Here is a 27,168-nt window from a genome sequence, read left to right as displayed (position 1 = left end):
TTCGCTTGGTTTGAAGCAGCTCTCCTGCTCGATTAGTAGACTGCAGCTCATGGGGGGGTCAGGGTTCGGGGGGGGTGCAACAGGCTGAGCAGAATAACCACACCTTGTGGCCCCTCAGACCAGAGCCTATGTTTTAAACATGCCTTTGTGAACTAAGACAGAGGCACAAGTCTAGGCAGTTAGTCTGGGGTCGAGTTATTTAAAAATGAAATGACATTAAAAAATACAAAAAATAAAATGCAGTCCTCAATAATGACAGCATTCATAGGCAGCCAGTCTGCAGGTATATTCCTGTATCCTAACGCCCAGTAGAGGTCCCATGTCTCTGTCCGGTATTCTGCTTAGTCACTCCAGTACGGGTGTTGGATGGGGAGAAGGCATAAGTGGGAATACTTAGTACTGGAGTGGGATTTGTTTTGAGAGGAAGCACTGAAGCAAAGCTAGTTTGCCAAACTGGTTTTCGAATGCTGTAGGACAAGCTAGCAGTCGACACATGACTTTAGCAAAACTCATTGAAAATGACCTGTTAAGTATTTGTGCTTTTTGAAATTTGAATTTGATGGTGGACATTGTTGGCTTGAGAGGTAGTCGAATTGTTTTGTCTTTCAGTGTTCTTCTGAGTGCTGTGAGTGGGGAGGACACCCAGGATCGTACTGATCGACTGCTCCTTACTCCTTGGGTGAAGTTTTTGTGGGAATCGTACAGGCAGTGTTTGGACCTTTTGCGAAACAACTCTAAGGTGGAGCGCTTGTATCATGACATTGCACAGCAAGGTAATGTGGTGGATAGCAGCACATCTTTAACTGACCTCTATTTTGAGCGGGTATGTGCAGCTAACGGTGGGGTGGGTGTGATACTGTCCTTGTTGAGGCTGCCTTCATGAATGAAGCAGGCAGCAACTAAGCCATGTATCTTTTCGAGAAAAAAACGAAGTACATTGCTAATGTTTTTGCACAGTTTTTTAGTTGGGTCTATAATTTTGTGAAATGTTTGTACCATCTTTTCCAGAATGTGTTCCTATGTAAACAATTAAAGTGGAATGACTTGAAAGCTGATTTATATCTAACTGTTGTCCCTAATGTTGGTCTATGTAAAATTCCACCCATTTCCAGCTTTCAGATTCTGCTTGCTGTACACTCGCAAGGCTGAGTTTCGCAAACTATGTGACAATCTGCGGATGCATCTTGGGCAGATACAGCGTCACCACAACCAGAGCACTGCTATCAACCTAAATAACCCAGAGAGTCAATCCATGCACCTGGAGACACGCCTGGTCCAGCTTGACAGTGCCATCAGCATGGAACTTTGGCAGGTAAATGGGCCTTTTTGCATGCCACAGAGCAGCTAGTTTCAGTGGAGTTCCTCCACTGACCACTTAAAGTGCACACGTTTAAATTTAGACCGTGCTATAAATGCACTAAATATTCTATAATCTTGAATGCGGGAAGAAGCATTCTAGCGGTTTCTCTGGTTATCTGCAGGAGGGATCTGCAAGCTTTGGCTCACCATATGCTTCGGTCTAACCCTCTCATTGGCCATATCCTGTGACAAATGGTCATGGGGGGCACATTGCATTCAGCCATTGAGGGAAGTAATTTCAGAAGAGGGAACATGGAAGTCTAGAGGGGGCGATGGAGGGAATTTGTAGCATTGTTTTTTTTTACAATGCACTTAATACCGAAGAGGTTTGTAAGTGCAGACCCGGGATTTGAACCTGTGCTGCTTTGCGTCATCTTGCTTCCAAGATGAGCGTGTTGCAACTGAGCTATACTACCCATGTCAATAGAATAGAGCTTTGTGGATGAATGTAGGCAGTTTAAAGCCTGTGAGGGAGCCCCTTGTCCATGGAATTATCTATAGATCAGTGAAGCATGCTAGTATACTTGCACTGGATTGGATATTGAGCTTGTAACACAGCAGTTGCCCAGTGTCTATGGTGATGAGCCAACATTGTGGGTGAAGATTTTCTTTATGGTGAGATTTGGAAGAAGTCATTATTGGATATGTCGGTGTTTGGAATGAGTTTCGGCAGCGAAAATTTAGTTCCTGTCGGTACACTGCCGTTCAGCAATATAATATCTGGTTCATCAATGCAAATGATTTTCTCCAGCATGGGGTTTGGCATGCTCATGACTATTCCTGTCAGGCTGGGAATACTCGGTAAAAGAAAAGTTTCCATTTCACTTACAAACGCTCTTTCTCCTATAGACCAATCACTGAGCTCTGGGTCATACTGCCTCAGCCAATGACTGCTGTTAAAGAGAATTATCAGAAATGTGCCAATTCCCTGCTACCTTGGAGATCCCCAGCTCTCTTGCTGGACTTTAGAACTTTACATTTTTATCCTGGAGAGAGGGAGACCTTTTTCCCACTGTCTAATGTATTTTTCTTTGATAGGAACTGTTTCTGTTGGTTTTGGAGTCTGACAAACTCCATCGGCATCAACCTTTTTACATTGCGACACACAGCACCTTCAGTGCAGTGGCACAGGGGAGTCTTTCAGATTTCCCAAAGGTTTAAATACCTTCTCTTGGTGAAACTACTGTTTCCAAGAGCAGTGAAGTGAAATTGACTTTACTTAAATGTGGAACTTTCTAGACCCAGCACACACTAGCTTACAATAGGGTGCTGCAGGGGTTACTTAGTATCCGCTTTGTCTAGTTTCTCATGTAAAATTTGTTACCCTTTCTACAATTAATGGCTGGTGGCAGTGGTTTACTTATTCCTACCAATGTGTGTTTCTACCCATGGGAGCTCATTTTGTCAAAATGGCCCCAGTCTTTTTTCACCATTTCTTGTTGTAAAGGTCCTTCTTGAGACTTACTCTGCGTGCCAAATTAGGTTTGGTCCCTTTGTTAGTTTTGTCTTTGGCGGGGTTCACTGCTGAAGCCTGCCTCTGGCTCCAGCGTGCAGGGCAGGAAGCGAGGGAGGTTCCTGAAACTCCCTGTGCTTAGTATCCTTGGTTACCGGAATACACCCAAAGGTGATTGGCGGGCTGGCTGTCCGGCAAAGACAGCCACCCTGCTGTGTGATTGGCAGCTAGGCTGCAATTAATGGGAGAAACCTGCATTAAAGGGAAGGCTTTTTGGCTTGGAAGGCAGAGTTCACTTCACTACATTGCTACAACAAAACAAACCACACATAGACTTGCACACAGACTTGAACAGCACACGACTATCAACCATAAAACACCCCAAGCCCAGCCAACGGAGCTACCAGCTGAGGCTACCAACAGCACATCAGTGCTCTCTTGCACTTTTCCAGCTTATTCCCACTAACTCACCCCCCTCCTCTCTTTTTCTGAGCCGCCAGGGGACCACTCCTGTGGTGGTAGTGCGTGCGTGGTACAAATATCCTTTAACATTAACTGGACAAAGGAATCCGAAGAAGAACTTGGAAGAGACGCCTGCTGGAACTCCTAGACCGTTGGTTTGTCCGGTGAAGCCCTGCTGCTCTGCTGAAGCTGCGAATCTGCCTCGACTAGAGAAGCCCTGCAAGGACGACTTCTCCCTTTTTATGTTGGTGGGATCAATCAACTCCAAAGTAAGCCTGTCATCCTCTCGAAGCTGGTTGCATTGCCACTGCAGCTGCTGCTGGAACCGAAGAGCCAGGGAGAGGAACACCAGATTGTGTGTTGCTTTTAAGTCGGACCCGAGCGCTTGGAAGATGCTCAGACTTCTTGTTGCAGGACTGACCAAGCCTGAGCCACATCAACAGTGTTGGACCCCAGATGTGAGGAAAGTCATAAGTGGTATCCAAGAACCGCTGTATTGCTATTTGCTGTCACACGAGGAGCTGAAACACTGAAGAACCGCTGAATCGAAGTTTGCCCATTGCTGCTGCTGACCTTCCCATTGCAGAGCAGGGGTCCCCAGACGTCCTCCCTCTTGTCACCATGACTGAGGCTCAGGAACAGGACCTGCAGAGCTGCTCAGGAACAGAAGCCAGCTGGAACAATTTGTTTTAACCAGAGGTACTGTAAAGTCGAAGAGGACTTGCCTCTTGTGTAGCCTTACTTGCTCTCAGTTGAGACCTGTCTTGGTTACCTTGCAGAGTTGATAAAACTTTGCTCCTCACAAGCCTCACAGCTTGTGGCCCTTCAAATGTTCTATTTCTACAAACATTTCTAAAAACCATGTGCAAGACTTTTTACCTACCTGCAAAGATCTTCAGCTCCCCATGACATTGTGCAATTAATATTGGCTGTCCTGGCTCCCTGAGAGATTCCTCTTTACCTCAGTTTGTGCTTTGGCTTTTCCCCCAGGAAAGGGTTAATTTACTCTGCTTTGGAAGGTTTCTAAAAGTGCTTACCTGTTCATGAATTATTTTTAACCTTTGTTTTATTCCTCTAGTCTATCTTTTACACCAAACCCAGTAGTGATCTAAATGTACCAGTGATGAATCATGTCTACAGTGTCCTAGCTATTTAAGAGGGTGTATTAAGTGTTTGTGTGCCATCCCCAATGGACATCTGATTTAGAGAAACTGAGTGTTTTGAGGTATATTTAAGTTGCATATTTTGCTCCCTTTCTGAAGAAGGCTTATATAACTGACTGTGAAATAAATTAATAGTTTTATTAAGAAACCTTGAGTAAGTTTGTTTTTTTAATTTTTTTTTGCTTTTGAAAAACCTTTAAAAATAAAAGGAAACATATTGCAGACTTAACAGACAGCACAGGTATTCTACATTGTCAGGAAGCAGGGAATACCAGATTCTCACTCTCCAGAGAGGCGCAGGAGTTGTGGCACTGGGCCATCGCCCAGGGGATGTTTCTCATTCCTTTTCACCTGGCCGGAGTCGAGAACACAGTCGGACTCCCTCAGCAGGGAGCTGCGCTTTTGCCATGAGAGGGAGCTTCGGCAAGATCAAGTGGACAACCTCTTCCTCAGGTGGGGCAGTCGCCAGATTGATCTGTTTGAGGCGGCGACGAACAGAGTGCCGGAAGTTCGCCAGCAGGTTCCCCCAGCCAGGGAGTATGGGGCACGCATTTTCCTTCCCTTGGGAAGCCCTGTTACTGTATGCGTTCCCTACAGTTGGTGCACAGACCTTTTCAGCATGTCCATGTCCCCTCCAGCCAAGCTACCAGTGGTTGCGGTGGTTCTCGCCAGAGAAGGAGGTGCGATCCAGCACCACAACCCAGGATCGCTGAACCTGAAGGCCTGGCTGCTGCAGCATTAGTTTGGTGGTTGCGAGCTGCAGGGAGGTCCTCACTAAGGCCAGGGCATTGTTGACTCTGAAGTGTTAGACACACATGGAAGCATTTTGCGACTTGGTGCCGGTCGCAGAAGATTAACCCTTTGAGGGTCACAGCCCCCAAGTCCTTCCATACTTATTGTTGGTTAAGTCAGGGCTGGCACACGCCTCCATCTAGGTATCTGGCTGATATCTCCCGCTACACCACATCTCCAGGATGATGGTCTTTGATTGCGCTGCCTAGTGAAAGAGTTAATCAAATGACTGTTCCGCTCGTTCCCGCCGGTGAAGGCGCCTGCCCTGGCATGGGAACTCCATGTGGTGCTGACTAGGCTCACGGGGGCCACATTCGAGCCGACGCATCAAGCTCCCCTTAAGTTGGCAGACATCTTTCCTCGTGGCCATCAACTCGACCAGGAGAGTAGGTGAAATCCAGGCCCTGTCCTGCAAGCGGCCTTGCTTGAATTTCCACAAGACAAAGGAGGTGCTGCAGACGCATCCCTCCTTCATGCCCAAGGTTCCATCGGAATTTCATCTCAATGAGCCCTTGGTATCATCTGTTTTTTCTGACCCCTTCGTCGCTGGCTGAAAGAACTTTGCACTCACTGGATGTGGCTCGAGCGCTGATGTTTTGTGGCCTGCACAAAGGTTTTCTGGAAGATTTCTCAGCTTTTTGTGAAATTTGGTCCTGTGAACCATGGGAAGGCTTTGTCCAAGGCTTCCATCTCCAGGTGGCTCTCTGGCTGAATCACTCATTGTCACCAGTTGGCAAACAGACCGCTGGCTGGCCGTCCAAGAACCCATTCTACCAGAGCGATTGCTGCAACAGCGTTCCTGTCTGATGTGCCCCTGCTGGACGTTTGCAGGGCTGCCACGTGGAGGTCTCTCACACCTTCACGAAATTCTACTGCGTCAACAGGGATTCCAGAGGAGTCGTCCTGAGTCAGCCAAGCAGTGCTACGCAACCTGTTTGCTTGAAGGTGAGCCTGGTGAGTAGGTAAGATATTGCTTCTGTTGAGCCTTACCACCTCCCGTGGTGGTGTACGTATGTACTGTTATGTATTCTTCATGAGTATGTGACTCCATGCCAGACCCCAAGCTGGAGAAGGAACAAGTTACTTCACTTTAACAGTAGTCTCCAGCATGGGTCTGGCATGGATTCACATGGGAACCCTTCCTCCTGCCCCTCGGCGGCTCTTCTTGGTCATACAGCCACTTTACCTCCTACCAAATCTGAAGATGGCTGCCAGAGGCGTGGTTTAGGAAGAGGGCAGTCATTGGCTGGGGGCAGTATGACCCAGAGCTCAGCGATTGGTTTATTGGAGAGTTTATAAGCAAAAGTTTTTTTCTTTTACCGAGGATTCCCAGCCTGACGGGGAATATTCATGTGAATCCATGCCAGACCCATGCTGGAGAACAGTTACAGGCAAGTAACTTGTTCCCTATGTTCCATTGTGATGGAGAGCTATACGTACTAATGAATGAGGTTATGTAGATCGGATCATACGGTTTGACTGTAATTCTTTCCGTGTGGGCTAGGTACCACTGTGTTGTCCCCTTGGGGGTGACTCATCAGATGCCCCTGCCTTCCGGTCTGAGGGGAGGGGTTGAGGCGGGGAATAGTTCACCCAGGAGCTGGACTAGGTCAGTCAGGATGTGGAAGGGAAGGACCAGGTCTTATCAGAGTCTGGACCGAGAAAGAAGATCCACTTATTCTGGTCGACTTTGCGACTGGAATGACCCGGAAGAGAGCTGTGCCGGATCGCAGGTTTCTGGTGGGCCTATAGGGTGTTGTAGAGATACTGATCCTGTTGTGCAGTGCTCAGTGGGTGACGCACACTACCCTGAAGGGGGTTTGTCGCCTGATATACATCCAGTAAAGAACATTGAGGGCGGGTGTAATGTGTTAGCTAGGGCTAGAAGGCTTGCTGCAGTATTTTGTACCCGTTGGAATTTTCTAAGTTGCAATGCTGGGTCCCTAGGTATAGGGTGTTGGCATAGTCTCTAGAGGACAATGGCCGCAATTCCAGTGACTATGTGGGAAGCTCAGGGGAAGGTGCGTATGAGAATGCATAAGTGTAGATGACAGATTTTTCTCACTTGAGTTGATGTGGTGCGATAGTGTCGGGGTCTGAGTCCATTATGCATCCAAGTGTTTTTAATGCATTTGAGTTGGAGAGTGGTGGGCCTAGTGACTGCATCCATGGGATTGGTTGGGGGAAGAGGGCAGTCTTTGCACAGAGCATGATCTGTTTTTCAATCGAGGATCAGGAGGTGATGGTTAGCACTTATCCAGTAGTTTATTTCTGTGATGCATGGTTTGGGTAGTTGGTGGTGCCTTTTGGGATCTTGAAGACGATTTGGGTGTCATCTGTGTAGTTGTGGCAAGACAGGCCGGGTGAGCGGATGAGAGCGGGGAGAGGGCGCGAGTAGAGGTTAAAAGGCAGTGGGTATTTTTTAGCCGGGGTTTAATGTAAACTATGAATGCCAATAAATGTACGTAACAGCACCCTGATGCCTACAGGTTTAGTGCACTATACAAATAAATGTATGAGGTCTTCATTTCATTAATGATTTTTTTGGCCTTGAGTATTTCTGTCCTGTAGTCTTTAAGCTACTGTGCGTAGCAACTGGTCTGCCTCCATCTGCATTCTGGGATGTGATTTGAGAGCTGAGGTGAACAATCTAGGGAGAGGCCCCATCTGCTAGATAAGGGTCTGGTAGGGCCGAGTGTGCTAAGCGCTTCTGAGAGCCATCAGTCGAAGTGGCGGATGGAGAGCTGGCTCAACAGGAGTGGTAGGGGGGGACAGGGAAGCAAGTAGGGAATCTGCCAGGTATTTGACGTTCTTTCATAGAGCAGTCGGTGGTTCTGGGGATGTCGACGTGGATGGTGGGTTGACGGTGGAGATGATGGCTGCATGGTCTTTCCAGACTTGTGGGCGAGGTGGAATTATGGGTGAGGAGTTCAGGAGAGCTGAAAATTGCATGTAGGGTATGGCCTGCAGAGTGTGTAGGTCCTGATACTAGTCAGATGTAGGGTTTACAGGTTGTCTAGTAGGGATCCTGTCACAGGGTTTTGTGTTCTTGTTCTTTATATAGCGCCTTTATCCAAAGCGCTTTACATAAGAGATCAACAGTACACAAGAATAGCGGAGCAAAACCTGGATCAGGTACTAGCGGTAACAATCAGGGTACTGAAGCAGGTGAGCTTTAAGGAGGAACGGAATAGAGAGTAAGAAGTTATAGAGCAAAGGGACAGAGGGAACAAGTTCCAGTGAAGAGGAGCTGAAAGGAGCGAAAGCGGTATTGAGCGCAGGGAGGCCGTGGAGCGTTCAGTCTAAAGAGATTCAAGCAGCGGAGAGAACGAGAGGGAGAGTAGAATGAAAGGAGGGATGCAAGATGGTCAGGGGCCAGTCCGTATGTAGATTTGAACACTAGGCAAAGAAAGTTAAGTTGAGAGTGGAAAGACAACCAACCAAGTGGGGCAAGAGAAGAGATCGAGGCACGATAAAGAACAAAAAGTGAGCGAATGGCTGAATGATAGATTTAAGAGGAGCAAGGCACGAGTGAGGAAGACCAAAGAGGGTGACGGAACAGTAGAAAAGTCGAGAGAAGATTAAAGACGAGGTGAGAAGTTTGAGGTGTCGAAAGGGCAGACATTGCGAATGTTGTAGAGATGGAATCAACAGGCATGGGATGTGAGAGAGATGGTGAGCAATGGAAAGGTTATAGTCAAAGTAGAGGCCGAGATTGCAGGCTGTAGGGGAGATCGAAATGCTGGAAGGGGGAAAGGAGATTGATGTGGAGGAGACTGTGGTGGGAGAGTGTTTGTGGGACAGAATAAGACTTCGGTCTTACCTGCATTCAAAGTGAGAATGTGGGTGGTCATCCAGGATTTGATGGCAGACAGGCAAGTTGAGAAACTAGAGTGAAGGTCGGGCGTGAAAGAGAACGAAAGAAAGAGCGGAGTGTAATCATCAGAAGTGGTGAGATAGTCCAAAAGAGATTATGGGGGCGAGGAAAAAGGTATATAAGGAGAATAGAAAGGGACCAAGTAATGATCCCTGAGGAACACCTTGATTGATCGGTAGATGTGGAGAGGTGTTGCCACCCCAGGAGATGGTGAAAGTGCGGTTGGATAAGTAAGAGGAAAGCCATGATAGAACAGAGCCACGAAAGCCAAAGTCGAGAAGAATAAGGACAGAGGATTGCTTAGAATAACGAGCTGTGAGAAGAGTTCATTGCACAATTCAGGGCTGTTTCAGTGAAGTGACAGGGACGAAAGCCAGACTGAGTGGGAGGAAGAAGAGATCGACCAGAGATAAATGAGATTTGAGAATAAACAAGACGCTCAAGGAGTTTGGATAGAAAGGGTAAGAGAAAAAGGACAAAAGTTTGAGACGAAGGGGATAGGAGTGGGTTTTCTAAATATGGGAATGATGGCATGTTTGAAAGCAAGAGGGGAAGGTAGAAGTGGAGTGACTGATATTGAGGAAAGAGTTAAAGGGTACCAGCAACGTGTAGATTTTAGGGATGAGCGAGGAAGGAATGGGGTCAGTGGGGGCAGCTGTGGGGTGAGCTTTGGCTAAGAGGAGAACCACCTCTGAGTCGGAGACAGGGGTGAAGTTGGAGATAGTGTTGGGAGGGGTAAGTGGTGTTGAAGGACAGGGGTTATAAGAGGGTGATAGTAGAATTGCCTGACGTAGAGAGAGAACTTTAGAAGAAAAGAAGTTTGCGAGGTCAGATGCTAAGGGTGAGTTAATGGAAGGATCAGGTAAAGGTGAAAGAAGCTAGGTTCGTGTTTGGAAAGAGACGTCGAATGTGAGTAGATTGAGTATGGAGGCGGGCAGAGAAAGAAGTGCATTTGGCAGAGTTGATACAGTTGACACGGAGTATGATAGGATAAGTAAATGGCGTGATTGGTGGGAGAACGGAGTTTGAGTCAGCGCCTTCCAAGGCGACAAAGAAAGCGGCGCATAGCACGTAGATGGGGAGAAGGCCTGGGTTGGGCAGGTTTGCGAGTAGGTTGAAAAAGAGAACTAGGATAAAGTTGGTCGAGGCTGGAAGCAAGAGATGAAGGGTGGAGGCAGCATCATCGGCAGAGAGTAGAAAAGTTTGCGAGAGAAGAAAGGGAGTTAATACAGGTATCGTAGAAGAGGGAGGAATTGAAGTTGCGCAAGTCACGCCTGAAGAATGTACTAGTAGAGTAAGGACTAGAGATGGTAGGAGAAGTGTGAGCTGAGGGGGTTAAGTGGGACATTCAGATATTGAAGTCTCCTAGCATTGAGAGACAAAGATGGCTGCAAAAGAGTCACCAAGATGTTCATTTCTGCAAAGCATCTGTTGTAGCCTGGTAGTCTATATATGAGCAGGATGCTCTGGGGGTGAGGAGAAACTTTACTAGGAAGGGATTGTCTGAGTTGCAGGCTTGTTCCTCAGAGTGCAAATGGAGAGGTAGGATTTGTGTAGGATAGCAATGCGATCTACCATGCTAGTTCTGTTGTGCTTAATAGTGTAGACTGGAGGGTAGACCTCGTGTGCAATGGGCGTCTTGAGTGAACCAGATTTCGGTGATGAAGCTATCGGGGCCTTCAGATGAAATTAGGCCGTAAATGTTCTGGCGGTTTTCTTAATCGGCACTAGCATTGATCAGGATGCACATTCGTCTGTTACTAGGTTGAGTGTTTGGTGCAAAGGGTTGACTTTTCTGGAGCTGAGACTTTGGAGCGAGGGTGGCTGCTATCAGGTGGAAAGGGGAAAAGGGTGATATTGAATTGAGGTTGGGAGAAGGCTGGTGCTGCGATAGTTGCAGAGAAAGGCAATAATATTGAAGCATTGTTGCTACAATAAAAAGTTAACACTGTGATGTGGTGCTGCGGTTCCATGTCATTTCATCGCCGGGATGTTTTTTCGCGGTTTTTTACCGCGATTTTTTTTTTTTGGGGAAAACCCATTGAATTTATTTGGGGGGGGAAATCCCCTCAACCCCCCATTCCCTCAAAAATTCGATGCGTTTTTTCGGAAAAAAATTCACGGTAAAAAAGCCCGCGAAAAACATCCCGCGACGAAAGGACGTCGTACCGTTGATGCTTGGTGTGCCACTGGCCTGATTTAATAGAGAAGTGTTGCTTGCTTGTTTTCTGAATTGACTTGGGAAAGTTAACTGTTTTTTAAAGGAGTCCTTTTTATGGCTTGTTTTCAGGAAGCTTTTAAGGCGGTGGAGGACATTCATGGGCTTTTCTCCTTGTCTAAAAAACCTCCTAAACCACAGCTGATGGCAAATTACTACAACAAAGTCTCAACTGTCTTCTGGAAGTCTGGCAATGCACTTTTTCATGCCTCCACATTGCACCGACTTTACCATCTGTCCAGGGAAATGCGGAAAAATCTAACGCCGGATGAAATGCAGAAGTAGGTACCAACAACCCAAGTATATATTTTGACCTGTTTAGGACCTATTGACGTTTCAATATACCCCTGTCGACTTTCTCATATTGCTTTTATTTGTACTCTGCTCATAGACCAGATTTCCTTATGTCTCTTGAGGTTGCATGTCTTGACAACTAACGGAAAGGCAATTTGTTTGACTTACTGCAACCATGTAAAAAGTTGGTAGCACAAATGTTTTCGTTTGCGTCTTGTAGTTGGCTGAGAACTTATTTTGCATTGTGAAAGCCATCTTATTTCCTCAAGTTGTACGCAAAACTGAAATGTATAATGGTGGTCCCAGTGTACTTTCTTAGGGCTACAGTTAGCTGACGCACTGAAAAATGTTTGTAGGCATTCACTCCAGAGAACCTGCCCATACGACCATGAGTGGGAGTCTTGGTCGATCATATTTTGTTTATTTACCGTGAAATTACTTGGTGTTTCCTTCACTTATTGAATAGTAAAGGTCTTCTAATAACGCACCAAAGAAATTCTCTAGGCAAGGGCAGCTGATCTTTACTTTCTCTAATGTGCAAGATCAAGGTACTCATTGATGCAGGTTTAGGAGTGAATTGGAGGGCATAGAGAATTGATTTGTGGCATATCTACATTTGATGGCATAACGAATTACATGGTCTGCAGACAGGTGGGTGAGCAGTCTGTTCTCTTTAGACCAGTGAGATGGAAGCATTGGCCTTTCGCACCTTCTTGCAGCAGTCCTGTTGGGTTTCTTGATTCTTGGTTAGCTTTGGTATTTCCAACTTTTAACCATTGTGCTAGTCTTGGGACTTGTAATGTCTGCAGCTTCATTTGACTGCCAATGATTTTTGTCATCACGTTGAGGGATGAGTGCAGGAATCTTGGATATATGGATTACAGACACTTTGAGAAAAATAACACTACTGAGCATTTGCCAAACGTGTTCAGAATGTCTTTCTACCCTTTGCTACGGAGCCAAAACTAGTGCTGTTAATTCATTAACCGACAAAGTTGGATGAACCCTTTCTGTCTAGATTCAGTGAGTTTGAAAATAGCGCCAACTGCATTTTTTTAAAAATAATTAATCCAATTTTTAGCTTTGAATCGTAGTTTTTTACAGGGTCTATATTCTATAGATCTTTCATCTCGCACTTTCTACATCACGATTTGGTGCTCTGTGTCTAAGTGTAAAGCTTAGTTGCTTACTAGTCTGCAGTGGAAATGTGTGCAGAACTTCGTAAGAGTAGCTGAACGTGATTTAACTCTTTGGGTGGAAATCAGACTATCCAATTATTTACACAATGCTTAAGCATGGAGTGTGATTTGCCAATTTTAAAAGTAGTTTGTCAGAATGTAACCATACACCAAAGCCTTGGATTTAGGGATTAATGTTCCCTTGGTCAGTCAGATTTGCATATGGTTGGCCTTCTGCTTCAAGTGCACACCATGGTTTAAAATGTAAAGTGCAGCACAGAGGGCACATCCCATGCAACGTGCAAGTCTAAGTTGCAAACGTTCTAATCACAATATTTTGTTGGGATACTTATTGGTAGCTGATGCCTACTAATATGCATAGTGATGTGCAAGATCAGGTCACCGGTCTCCAGTCATTTGCTCAGTATTTCGGTTTGCCTTTTCATACTTCAAAAGCATTAAACATGGGTTTTGAGCATCAACTCATTGCTCGTTTTACTTGAAATAGACCACGACTTTAAGCTGACCATTGGGTTTGGAGAATGCTTCACCACCAGCATTTGATGGCTAAGTCATTATAGTGGTAATGCGGTAAACTAGAACATGTCCGAAAAGTAAACTTTTGCTGTCCATGCCTGAATTTTCTGTTGCAGATCTGTTAAGGGACCTGTGTGTGCTACACCCTTGACAATAGCGGATTTAGACCGGATAGCTGTGCAGTCGCTGAAAGTAAATTACCCTCTGCTTCTCCAGCTTTCCGACTAAAAAAAACAGTTCCTAGGAAGTGAGCCGTGGGGGGTGGTTTTTGCGCGACCATGCCAAGGCTTCCTCAGAAAGGCCGGCCAAACAGGCGGCTGGGTTCTTTAACCATTGTGGCCCAGTTTGACTTATGATACCATGCAGATAGTTTTTTGTATTATGCCCCATTATTCTTTAAAATGCACATTTTTCATTAATGTTTCCAATTGCATCCCACAGTCTTATGTATGTTGTAAAACGTCAGTAATTGCATTTTTTGTGCCTTGGCCTGTCGTCTGCCTAGTAGTTCGACCCTGCATGTGTGTAACTGATTAGATCGCATTACAGTCACTGTGCTTAGTTGTCGTTACAGCATAGGTTAATGCCTGGCCCAGCAATCCCCCACCCGCTAGTCAGTCATTCAACCAGCACAGCACATTTCATTGTCTTTTTCTCTACGACAGTGAGAACAAAGCTATTTCTGATGTGCTAGATAAAAACAAAGGTAAATTAGCAGCGTGGTTTTGTTTGTGGCCTCTGCTGTCAGTCATCTTTGAACAAGTGTATTCAACAATGCATATTTTTGTCTCCCAGACACCCCCCAGCACGATTCTCTATGCACACCCATTTTTAAATATGCGGTTTGTTTGTCATGTGGAATGTATATTGGAAATGCTATGGGTAATACTTTTAGATTAAAATCTATTTCTCCAGCATGGAGTCTGGCATGGATTCACATGCAAATGAATATTCCCCGTCATCAGGCTGGGAATCCTCGGTAAAAGAAAAAATCTGTTTAATTTCTGAACTGTCTTTCTCCTAACCAATCACTGAGCTATGGGTCATACTGCCCCCAGCCAATGACTGCCCTCTACCTCTGGCAGCCATCTTGAGATTTTTACCGCATGTTCAAGTGTTGGGACTCCTTGTGCTTTGCTCTTTGAGCTTTTGCTGCGTTTTTTGCTTTTTTGAGAGTTAAACTATTTTTCGGTCAATCGAGCCTGTGTGCTCCATCGATCATCAGGGACCTGTTTTTCGAAGTTTTCAACGCTCCTTAAGGGCTGTTTTCGTTGGCTTCTTGGAGGCTTCCAGAAGTTTCTTTAGGCCTACAGCGCGTGGATCATGTCGGATGAAAAGGACAACCCTTCCCTCTGCAAACTGTGCTCCGACTGTGGTTTGCGGAATGTATACAAATGCGACAAGCATTCAGTGTCTGTATTGCCTGCACTTGACACATGAGGAAGATTGTGTTTGGCCGTGGCTTCTCGAAGTGTAAGTTGATGGACCGAAATCATCGGTTGGAAGCATGACTGCAGGCCAAGGCCTCTGCACCTGCTGGTTCCCAGGGGTATGCCTCTCCCGGATGCGGGGAAGCTGAGCAGGCTTTTAAGTCCTTTCAGGGCGCCCCACCCGTGGGGGCCCAACACAAGGCCAAGCACCTAGAGTCTGCTTCCGCCGGGGTTGCCACCTCTGCTGCGGGTCCTGCGACGGTCAGGGCGCGGCCACCATCCCCATCTGTGTCGGTCTCCAGTCAACACTCTGGTTCCTCCTCCAAGAGAAAGTCTGATAACCAGGCAGGAGAAGGTCACACAGGGTGTAGTGTCGGACCTACCTGCAACGGATAAGGCCAAAGGAGGCAAAGGGTCCGATCCAGCCCTGAGGGAGAGGGCCATGCAGGAAAAGACCTCCGGCCCGGCCGTGAAGGGCAAGGCCAAGCAAGACAAGGGGCCAGGCCTCTCCATGAAGGCCCAGGTGTACCAGGCGAAATCTACATCCTCCTTTGACGTAGTGGCGTCTCTTTCAAAGGCCATGTGGGTGGACCCGGATGGTGCCCTGGCAAGGGTGACCCTTCTTCCCAGGAAGGAGGATTCGAACATGCCCACTGAAAAGACTCTGGAGAAAAGAATGCCAGACCTCGGCCCGAGACCGACCCTGCTGGACCCGAAGAAAGGGGTGGGAGGGCATTTACGGCCTGCAGGGAACAGACATTTCGATTGGATTGTGTCCTCCCACGTATTCCTCATCTTGTGATAATTCGTTTCGCCAGCTTCGCTGCATCAGAATTTTTTTTTCGGCAGAGGGCGCTGTGCTTGAGGTTGTGGCGTCAAATGTCCCTCGACGTGCTCAGTACCGTGTTGATGTCACCGATGGTATAAATGGCTCGAACCGCGCCCGTTGGCTTCAGTTCTGTTTTTCTGATTGCTTCGCTCGTGAACGGCACGATTCGAGATTTTCTGTCAAGAAAATGTTCATCGACCGCTTCGACTCCCAAGACTGGGTTTAAGAAGTGTAATGACTGTGGATCGAAGATGTCCATCACCCATCCTCACCGTATATGTTTATGGTGTCTGGGCTCAGACCATCGAACCAGCGACTGTGGCTCCTGTCCGTCTATGACGGAGAAGGCCCTCAGTGAGAGGAAAAGTAAGTTAGCGGTGGGGCGGGAGGCGTTGAAGGGCTCTTCGAAAGCCTTCTCTAAAAAACATGAAAAATCGTCCGACTCTAAGGAATCGGAACGCCATAAAAAGCACTCTAAGATCCCGATCTCGTAGCAGGTCGAGACGATCTTCTTGGTCTTCCTCTAAAAAGCTTAAAAGGAGACCTAGATCTCCGTCATCGTCCGATTTGTCAACAGAAATTGTTCGATGTCCGACTAGATCGGATTCCCCTTCAAAGTGGGAGAGCTTTAGAAAAAGAATGTTGCAGGTCTTTGAGAACGCGGCCTTGACCCCCTCGAAGAAACCTCAGAAAAGCCAGACCCCGGTTGCTCCTTTGGACGACGCAGGGAAGCCGGGAACTACAACGGTTAAGCCTAGTAGTACCCATGGATCTTGAGTCGACAAGTCGTCGAGAGATCCTCGAGGATCGAGTACCTCTCCGATCCCTTATAAGAAAGAAATTGTCGAAGCCGGGTGCAACTTCATCGGCGCAGACTGCTCCGATGACTAAGCCTAGTTTATCCTCGATGCCTTTGTCGAAGTCTTCGTCGAGTGAGTCGAATGTTCCTTCGACTCCCTCGAAGACTCCCTCGAAGAAAACATGGATTCATTCGACAAATTATGAGGAAGAGAGGTTTACACCTTTACCAAGATTGGACTTCTTTAAGTCCATGTCTTCAATTTTTGAGGAATCTGGTTCAGATGATGTCACTCCTCTTGGAGTAAAATGTGGGACTAGACAAGTTCCAGAGGAACTGATCCTGAGACAAAAATTAGATCTATCTGAAACTCTGCATTCTGCTAGTGGTGTGGACACATCACCCAAATTGGAGTTTGCTGCACCTGATCCTGCAGAACATGCAGCCTCTGGGTATAGGAATTTGATGAGGAGGGTGATCGAGTATATGGGTTGGGGAAGAGCCTCCCCTACGTTTGAACAAGACGATATGACGGATATTATAGTCCGAGGACCCCGGAAAGATCCAGTTCTCCCCTTTCATAGGGCATTACAAAGAACAGTTGAGAAACTGGGAAAAACCCGATAGCATTGCTGCAGTAGACAGCAATCTCCCAAAAAAGTACAGAACTTCTACTTCTGACCAGAATACCTGAGTAGACACCCTACTCCAGAAATCTTGGTTATTCAGGCAGCTACTACATCCAGGCAGGCAGCATACCCAAACATACCTCCGACAGGGAGGATAAAAAGGTTGATGCCTGGGATCGTAAAGTTTTTACGTCGGGTAGCATGGCCTTGAAATCTACCAATGTCGCCTGTACCCTGGCCAGGTTCACACATACCCTGTGGGAATGCATTTTGGCGGCGGCTGAGCATATTCCGCAAGGCGAGGAAAGGGAAGGCTTCCTGAATATAGTCAATGACGGTAAGGAGGCAATGGGGGAATGCCTCCAGTCTGGACTGGATACTGCTGATAGTATCAGCAGGTCCATGGCATCAAGCACAGTGCTTCGCAGATTTGCGTGGTTGAGAAAGTCGGGGTTTGCACCAGATGTACAGACCAGGCTTCTCAACATGCCCTTTGATGGCTCAAGGCTGTTTGGTAGTAAGGCTGATGAGAGCCTGGAAAAACTACAAGCCTCGAAAGCGGCAGCAAAGTCCCTTCATGCGACAGCCTCAGAAACCCTGCTTCGGGCTCATCTTCCTGGAGGGGTTGTCCTTTTCGATACTACTGTTAGAGGACAGGCTTTTCAAAGGGGCAGAAGAAATGTCACTCGTGGACGAGCAAAGACTACAAAGCCATCTTCAGGAACGGCATCTATGCCCTCAGCCGCTCCTGCAGCCGCCTCCAAATCTCTGAGGTCTTATCATACAAAACACCTGTGGGAGGCAAAATCTCTCAGCATCTGGAAGAATGGCGGGCATTACTTCAGATGCATGGGCACTGGAGACAGTAGCCCAGGGTTACTGCCTACCCTTCATAAGACCTCCAGATCATCCACCAGGAGTCAGCTCTACCAAAATTCCAGATCCGCTCCTTTGGCAGGAAATTATAACCCCGCTAGAGAAAGGTGCAATAGAACATGTACCTGTAGCGGAGAGGAACAAAGGCTGGTACTCCGCCTATTTTCTCATCCCGAAAAAGGACAGAGGATTGAGACCCACCTTGGACTTGAGAAAATTAAACAAATTCCCCAGGAGGGACAAGTTCAAGATGGTAACCCTTTCTCAGATCCTTCAGGCTCTCCAACTCCAAGACTGGTTGGTATCATTGGACCTTCAGGATGCTTATTTTCATGTGCCAATCCATCCCAAACACAGAAAATACCTGAGCTTTGCAGTTGGCGGTTCCCACGATCAGTTTCGAGTTCTGCCATTCAGGCTGACCTCCGCCCAAGGGTTTTCACCAAACTGATGGCGGTAGTGGCAGCGAGTCTCAGGAGAGGGGTGGGGGGGGGGATTCACGTATACCCCTACCTGGACGACTGGCTAATCATAGCACGTTCTCCAGAACAAGCTCAGGAACACCGGTCAATCACCTGCCACTTCCTTCACAACCTGGGCTTCTCCCTCAATTTCAAGAAGTCCCAAATGGTACCATCCCAACAACTCCAATTTATCAGAGCAGTCTTGGACACTTCCTCGGGGAAAGCCTCGCCACCCGAAGTGAGAGCTCTCCACATCCAGCAGATGGTAACAAAATTCCAAAAAGCCCAGCATCTACTGGCCTTAGATTTCCTGGGGTTGCTCTGCCTCATGGCATCCTGCATTTTTCTGGTGCCAGAGGCCAGAATGAGATGCCTCCTATGGGCCCTCAGAACTCAGTGGTCCCAATTCTCGGGGAATATGTCAGATTTTCTGCAAGTCACGAGTGCAGTTGCTCAGGATCTATCATGGTGGACTTGCAACAACATCCTCGAGGGATAATCTTTTTGGCAACCATGGCCGGAGATAACGGCAGTGACGGACGCCTCACTCACGAAATGGGAAGCACACACACCAACGATCTGACAATCAGCAGATGTTGGTCTCCATCGGAGTCCAGACTACACATCAACCTTTTGGAGCTGAGGGCAATCGGACTAGCTCTGAAGGCCTTCCTGCCCTCCGTACAGAGAAAGAATGTCCTGATAAGGACGGACAACACAGTGGCCATGTACTACCTCAACAAGAGAGGAGGCGTAGGATCACTACCTCTGTGAAGAGAGGTGATGCAGCTCTGGTTCTGGGCAATACAAGAGGGAATCTCTGTCGGCAGTTCACCTAGCCGGAGAGCAGAACACTGCGGCAGACGCTCTGAGCAGACAGAGCAGTCTCCCACGAGTGGGAGTTAGCTCAGGAAGTCCTTCTGGAGATCTTCGCCCTTTGGGGAACCCCTCAAGTGGATCAGTTTGCAACCTCGGTAAACCGGATGTGCGATCAGTATTGCTCAAGTGAATTTCCTCTGAGGAGCTTTAGGAGACGCGTTCGTAGTGGATTGGGATTTTCCCCTGCTGTATGAGTTTCCTCCAGTCCCTGTGATTCCTCAAGTAATCGGGAGGTTGAGAAAGTTTAGGAAAACCATGATCCTAATTGCCCCGGATTGGGCCAGGAGGACGTGGTACCCGGACCTTCTGGACATGTCCATCTGCACTCCAATGCGTCTTCCACAAAGAGGATCTTCTCTTGCAAGAGGAAGGTCTGGTTCTCATCCAGAGGTCAACACGCTCAACCTTCATGCATGGTTTCTGAGTGAGATACAAGGATTGGGACCTTCCGGATGACTTAATGGAGATTTTGCTTTCGGCCAGGAAGCCAGCAACATAATCTTTGTACCGGTCTGGTTGGAATAAATTCAGTAACTGGTGCAAGGATAGAGATGTGGACCCTTTTAATGTGGCACACCAATGGTGCTTTCTTTCCCGTTACATCTAGCCAATCTGGGGCTCCAGATCGGAACAATCAAAGGATACCTTGCTGCGCTGTCCATTTTTAAGCGCTCCTCGGAAGAGGTTTCTTACTTTAAAATACCATTAATAATACAGTTCTTAAAAGGACTTACAAATGTAGATCCACCCATACCATTTCATGTTCCAACCTGGGATTTGAATTTAGTTCTTAAATTCCTAACATGTATACCATTTGAGCCTCTGCACTCATGTCCATTGAGGCTTTTAACGCTAAAAACTGCCCTTGTGGCATTAACATCAGCCCGCAGGGTTAGTGAACTACAGGCTCTCTCGTAAACCTTTATACACCACTATTTTATAAAGACAGTGATTCTGAAAGTAAAACCATCTTTCTTACCGAGGTAGTTTCCGACTTCCATTTGTCGCAGAAAATTGTTTTAGCAACATTCTATCCTCCTCATTTGAGAAAAGAGGAGAGGTTACATAGGCTGGACCCCAAGAGGGCTCTCAGTTTTTACATTGCAAGAATGTCAAAATTACGTCAAGACGACCAACTTTTTGTGGGATACACAGGTCGTAAATTGGGGTTAGCGGTGACAAAAGAAACCATATCCTGCTGGATTATTCTAGCTATATTGGAATGCTACAGATTAGCAGGAAAAGACCCACCGGATGGGTTACGTGCTCACTCCACAAGGGGAATGGCTACTTCTGTGGCTTTGAAGAGGGGAGTCCCTGCAAAAGATATTTGCTCAGCTGCAACATAGGCATCAATGCATACCTTCATCAACATTACTGCTTAGATGCCGCATCCTCAAATGAGGGACTTTTTGCCAGAGCAGTACTTCACTCTGTACATGAAAAAAAAAAAAAATTGCACTTCCACCTCCAAATTGGTCACTGCCATGGATGGGAATCTATCACAAGATGAGGAATACGTGGGAGGACACAAGCCATTCGAAGAACAAGTTACTTACCAACTGTTACGTTCTTTCGACTGGATGTTCCTCCCTTGTATTCCTCATCGAGCCTACCCCGCCGCATAGTTTATATTCTTACAATTTCCTCTCACGATGGTCCTATCAGTCACAGCATACGCCTAGATGTTCCACGAGTATTTCTTCTAAAAAAACAGAACTGAAGCCAACGGGCGTGGCTCGAGCCATTTATACCATCGGTGACGTCAACACGGTACAGAGCCCGTCGAGGGACATTCAACGCCACGACCTCGAGCACAGCGCCCTCTGCCGAATTTTTTTTTTCCGATACAGCAAAGCTGGCGAAACTAATTATCACAAGATGAGGAATACGTGGGAGGAACATCCAGTCGAAAGAATGTTACAGTTGGTAAGTAACTTGTTCTTCTTCGGCTGAGGAGGATGACATAATTTTCTGTCCACGAGGGCGACGATGACGAAAAGGACGCCGGGGACTAGCCCCACGATGAGGGAGACACCGGGGATACCACTGACGGAGGAGACGGGGTTGGGAGAGTCAGGACAACAGGGGCCCAGGCCCAACTCCTCCACCCAGAGGCCGCCTAGAGACTTTGCATTGGACATCATCTAAGCCCTCAACTTGCTGGTGTTCGATTTACAGAGGATGATACCGGTGATCCCGCCATCTGGTTCGCCCCGTTGACAACGGGGGAACCACCGGCCAAGTGGCGGACACCTGATGCCCTATGCCACACTTCACACTCCACCGCCCCTATCCCCACCCAAGGGAGACGGAATCTGACACACCGTTGACTGACACGGATGACGACAGCAGGATGGGGGACATCCCGTCGCCTCTGCCCAGAGCCTCTCCTTTGGACTAGATTGGATCGTTCCATGCAATGATCGCCCGAGCATCAGTTTTTCCAGCTCACGCCAGAGGAAAAGGAAGGCTTCTTGTATCAGCGCTGGCAGGCGAAGAGGAAGACGATCCTCTCGGTCCCTCTACTGGACGATGTTTGGGATGAAGGGCTTGCTCCGATTAAGAACCCCTCTACAGTCCCAGCGAGGAGAGACCAGCTGGAAAAGTAAAGGGTGCTGGACTCTGCACTCAAGTGCTTGTGGTCTCAACTGCCACCAGGCTCGGTGGCCGCTAGGAAGAAATCGTTTGGCTTGACTACTTCTGCTTCTTCCACCCCTCCAGACAGCGAGGAGAAGATATTGGACTCTATCGGTAGGAAGGTTATCTACTCTGCAGCGACTACGGTCAAGGCTGCCCTCGCCTCGTGGCCAGATATGCCCGGGAGCTGTGGTTTAAGCTAGCTCCTCTCCTGGACTTCCTCCCAGACATCAAGCAGGCTGAGGCTTTGGAAATCCTTCAAGAAGGTGAGGCGGCATCAGATGCCATCAGTGGCCATGGACATTGCGGACGCAGGATTCTGCCAGATGGGAAACCGCATCTGCCTTCACCGTTGTGGTTCGCTCAAGGCCACCAACTCGTTTGGACATGCCCTTTGACGGGGACAACCTGTTCGGAAAAGCTGTGGATGTATCCCTTTAGGCCATCAAGGCAGACACTGAGACGGCACGTGCCCTAGGCAGGCTACAATGACCGCTGTCCTTTCATTCCTCAGGAGGGAAGTCTAGCTGGTGTTCGATGGGTTTTGGCAGGGGCTCTTACCGCTAGCCTTCTTGCTCCTCCATCCAGGAAGCCAACAGGGGCTGCTCCAAGGCCTTTGGGGGTGGTCGCCGTCTGGGTCCACAGGGCGGCCCGTCACCCTCCAAGCAAGAATGAACTGGCCAGGACGTCTGGGAGAGGGGGGCCCAACCGTGCACCCCAGTGCGAGGCCTGCTGGCGAACTTCGTCAGCGTGTGGAAGACCATCTCCACCGACTGTTAGGTGCTGGATGCTCTCGCCCACGGACACACACTACAGTTCCAGCGAAAGTATCCCCTAATACCACTGGTGGCTCAGCAGTAAAACCACGTCCCTAAGCTGCTGCTGGAGGTGCGGGCCGTCTTAAAGAAAGGGGCGATGGAACTAGTTCCAAAGCGACTCCTGAGTTTACTCAAGGGACTTCCTCATACAAAAGACCAGTGGTGGCTGGAGGCCCATTCTCAACCCACGAAGACTGAGCAAATACATAAGGTCCCAGAAGTTTTGAATGGTCACTCCAACACGTGCTCTTACAGATGGAAGAGGGAGACTTTCTGTCGTCGTTGGACCTGGAGGATGCGTACTTCCACATCCCCATTCACAAAGGACACCGCAAGTTTCTGGGCTTAGTCGTTCAGGAGAAGCATTACCAATTCAAGGCCCTTCCTTTCAGACTGAAGTCGGCGCCCAGTCTTCAAGTGCCAGGCGCCGGTGGCTGCCCATCTACGACTGTAAGGTAATCCACATCTACCCTTACTTGGACGACCGGCTAATCCGTGCCAGATCAAGAGACATTGCCGTCAACCACACGGCTAGGACCGTCCGCCTACTGACGGATCTGGGGTTCTCAGTGAATTATGCCAAATCTTGCTTGACTCCATCGCAGGACTATCTGTTTCTGGGATCCCAGCTCAACATGGTGTTGTGCCTGGCATCAGTCAGAGAGGATAGCGGCCAGCTTGGGCAAGGTCCAATGGCTGTTAGCACTGAAGATCGCAACACTGGGAGCCACAATGTGTCTTCTCTGCATGATGTTTTTGTGCATATACCTCATTCGACTCTGCAGGATGTGGATATGCCCACTACAGGAGTTCCTTGATGCCTGTTGGGTCCAGGTGTCCGGAAGCTTCCAGGACAGGATTGCGCTTGACGGAACTCCGTTGAGTGATAAGGTGGTGGGGCGTGCGCTCCAATCTAGCCAGAGGCATGAATTTCCAGACCCTCATCCCCTGTACCAGGAGAGGGTCACAACGGATGCCTCCCTTGAAGGATGGGGAGCGCACACGCCAGAGGCCTGTGGTTACCGGAGGAGAAGACGTTCCACATCGTCATGGAACTATGGGCAGTATTTTGGGCCATCCAGTCGTTTCTGCCATCCCTCATGGGCGAAGTGGTGAGGGTCTTCAGACAATACCACCACAATGTTTTACATCTATAAACAGGGGAGGGAGGGCACCAGATCCCAGTCGCTATCCAAAGAGGTGCAGGACTTGTCACTTGGCCGTCGCCCAGGGGATGTTCCTTTTCACCTGGCAGGAGTAAAGAACACTGTTGCCGACTCACTCAGCAGGTTGCTACTCTTGTTTCCACGAGTGGGAGCTTCGGCAGGATCAAGTGGACAACCTTTTCCTCAAATGGGGCAATCCCCAGATCGATCTGTTTGCGACCGCAACAAACACCGACAAACACAAAGTGCCAGAGGTTCACCAGCAGGTTCCCTCTACCGGGCAGCACGGGGTACGCATTTTCATCCCTTGAATGCCTGTTTCTGTATGCATTCCTCCGTTGCTTCTTAGTCATCAATCAACTCACTGTACCATGCAAGATGATCCTCTCACCAGAGTGGCCAAGGCAGATCTGGTACCCGGACCTTCTCAGCATGACGGCACCGCCGCCAGTCAAGCTGCTAGTGGTCGCGAATCTACTTGACTGGGAAGGAGGCGCCATTCTTCACCATGACCCGGGGTCTCTGAACCTGAAGGCCTGGCTCCTGCAGCATTGGAGTTCGGTGGCTATGATCTTCCAGCGGACTGCAGAGATTCTCGCCAGGGCGTCATCTGCCTTAAAATGCCTTGGACACAAATGGAAGCGCTTTGCAATTTCGTGCCATTCTCAGAACATCAACCCTCTGTGGGTCACTGCCCCTTGAGTACTTTCGTATTTACTGTAATTGGCTGAATCGGGACTGGCTCATATCTCCATTAAGTTACATCTGAGGGCTATCTCCCGCTACACCAGATCTCGGGGACGGTCTTCTGTGGTTGCACCGTCTAGTTAAGGAATTCATCAAGGGACTGTTCTGCTCGTTCCCGCTGGTGACTGCTCCGGCACGGGAACTCAATGTGGTGCTAACTAGGCTTATTGGGGGGCGAGGCATTCAAACCGATGCAGTTTGTCGTGTTTGACCGCTTTCCTCATGGCAATCACCTCAGCAAGACGACTAGGTGAGATCCAGGCCCGGTCATGCAAGCAGCCTTACTTGACTTCATTAGACCAGGGTGGTGCTGCGGACGCACCCCGCCTTTATGCCCAAGGTTCCGTCAGAATTCCACCTCAACGAACCCTTGGTGTTACCTGTGTTTTTGCAGACCCCTATGTTGCCGGCTGAAAGAACCTTGCACTTGCTGGATGTGGCTCGAGCGCTGAAGTTTTTACGTGGCCCGCACAAAGAGTTTCCGGTAAACTTCTCAACTTTTTGTGAAGTTTGCTTCTGTGAACCATGGGAAGACCCTGTCCAAGGCTTCCATTTCCAGGTGGCTCCCCTGCTGTATCACTCACTGTCACCGGTTGGCCAATGGACCGCTTTCGGAGCCCATTCCACCAGAACGATTGCTGCTAGAACGGCTAGTGTGCCCCTGCTGGACATCTGCAGGGCTGCTACGTGGAGGTCAAGGCACACCTTCACGAAATTCTACTGTGTCGACAGGGATTCCGGGGAGGAGTCCAGAGTCAGCCAAACATTGTGAGCCTGGTGAGGAGGTAAGATTGCTTCTGTTGAGCATTGCCTCCTCCCATGGTTGTGCATGTGTGTACTGCTATGTATTCTTTATTCATGAGCATGTGAATCCATGCCAGACCGATGCTGGAGAAGGAACAAGTTACTTACCTGTAACTGTTCTCGAGCATGGGTCTGGCATGGATTCACATGCAAACATTCCCTCCTGCCACTCAGTGGCTCTTCTTGGCCATGTTGCCACTTTACGTGCTACCAAATCTGAAGATGGCTGCCAGAGGAGATGCTTAGGTAGAGGGCAGTCATTGGCTTGGGGCAGTATGACCCAGAGCTCAGTGATTGGTTGTTAGGAGAAAGACAGTTCAGGAATGAAACATGAAACTGAGGATTCCCAGCCTTACGGGGGAATATTCATGAACATGTGAATCCATGCCAGACCCCTGCTGGAGAACAGTTACAGGTAAGTAACTTGTTCCTTTATGAGCACTTGAAGCGGTAAATATCAGTAAGCCAGCATCAAATGATAAATTCTGTTTTCCCTTTTGGGGTTATTATCCTAACTTAGCAAATCTCTGTTCTAGAATGTCCACCCGGGTGCTCCTAGCCACCCTCTCCATCCCTATAACACCGGAGCGCACCGATATTGCACGGCTACTGGACATGGATGGGATCATTATGGAGAAGCAGAGGCGTCTTGCTACTTTACTGGGTCTACAGGCACCTCCTACACGAATCAGCCTTATGAGTGATATGGTAAGAGTTTGTTCTTCATGGGGAAAAGATTTAAGAAGCTGCTTGCCTCTGGGATTCTGCACTTAAGATTAGTGACTGTTTTCTCCCTGCATAACCCTAATCTTGCCTGGTGAAGGTAATTCTACTATTGAATCCGTAATGCTTTGGAAAAAATGCTCCAAATAGCAAGGAAAGAGAATTTCTCAAGTAACTGTTTTTTCTTCTGTTAACTATTTAGTCATTTCTAGCAGTCCGACTAGGTCTCTGAAGCCGGCTTGGCAGCAGCAGACCGTTCTATGATTTTGATGATTGCGTGGTCCTTTTTTGGGAAACGGCAATATACAAAGTAAACAAATGTAACATTATATAGCACCATTTCTGCATGTTTGGCATCCTCTTGGGTGCATGTTTCTGGATGCGAGTGACAATTGGTTATTGGTAGTTGAGAGGAAGGCAGGTGTGAAACCTGAGGGGTTGATTGGGGCAGGGAAGAAGTCACTCACACCTTTGTGGTAGCATGTCTTGGTTCTTTATGCTTGAGAACTTTGGTGTCCCTCTATTCCAAAGAGGAGCTGAAGAAAAATGAGCAAATGTTTATGGTTTACTGTGAGTTTGCTGCAGATGAGTGGTGAATGTATTGGGCGGGAGGGGTAGATGTTTAGCAGAGCTGTGCAGACGGAGCTCTCCATTGTGTAGTGGTGCTGGCAGTATGCAGTTGTTTTAACAAAGTATATTACGTTGAATGTATTACAACAACGTAAAACACATCAAAGTACTTTGTGGGGAAGTAATTGTGTAGATGCATTAAAGGGTTGGTGATATATGGGGCGGGGAGGGGTTTGAGGTAGGGTGGTAGTTAAGGGGGAGCAGTTTGGAGCAGACCCCATACAAGAACAGAATTGTAAGTTACATTAAGTTACAGTACTGTAACCTAGCTGGACCTCATCTGCTACTATATGTATGTAACCAAGCTTCGCAATCCTCTTGATGCCTCTGCGCCTTGTTACCCTTGGGTTAGGTGCACAATATAAATAAAATACAAATACATTGAAGTAAATTACCACAAA

The 27,168-nt window shown here is 48.0% G+C and overlaps 1 protein-coding gene and 1 non-coding gene across 2 annotated transcripts in view; both read left to right on the top strand.

Moving 5' to 3' along the window:
* Window positions 1-27,168, top strand: part of EIF3A (eukaryotic translation initiation factor 3 subunit A) — an 812,143-nt gene that overhangs the window by 107,078 nt on the left and 677,897 nt on the right. Inside the window, exons 4-7 of the mRNA XM_069611926.1 lie at window positions 610-773; window positions 1,113-1,312; window positions 11,397-11,605; window positions 25,951-26,122. Of these exons, the coding sequence (XP_069468027.1) occupies window positions 610-773; window positions 1,113-1,312; window positions 11,397-11,605; window positions 25,951-26,122 (745 nt within the window). The remainder of the gene's footprint in view (window positions 1-609; window positions 774-1,112; window positions 1,313-11,396; window positions 11,606-25,950; window positions 26,123-27,168) is intronic.
* On the top strand, window positions 13,966-14,097 carry LOC138475017 (small nucleolar RNA SNORA19). Its single transcript, XR_011269219.1, has one exon. It is a non-coding gene; the product is annotated as a small nucleolar RNA SNORA19 (small nucleolar RNA).

This window comes from Ambystoma mexicanum, chromosome 8 (genome assembly GCF_040938575.1).
Source record: "Ambystoma mexicanum isolate Mex_15411 chromosome 8, UKY_AmexF1_1, whole genome shotgun sequence".
NCBI classification, from domain to species: Eukaryota; Metazoa; Chordata; class Amphibia; order Caudata; family Ambystomatidae; genus Ambystoma; species Ambystoma mexicanum.
Note: the sequence above shows the minus strand (reverse complement) of the source record. Positions and strands in the feature narration are given on the sequence as shown.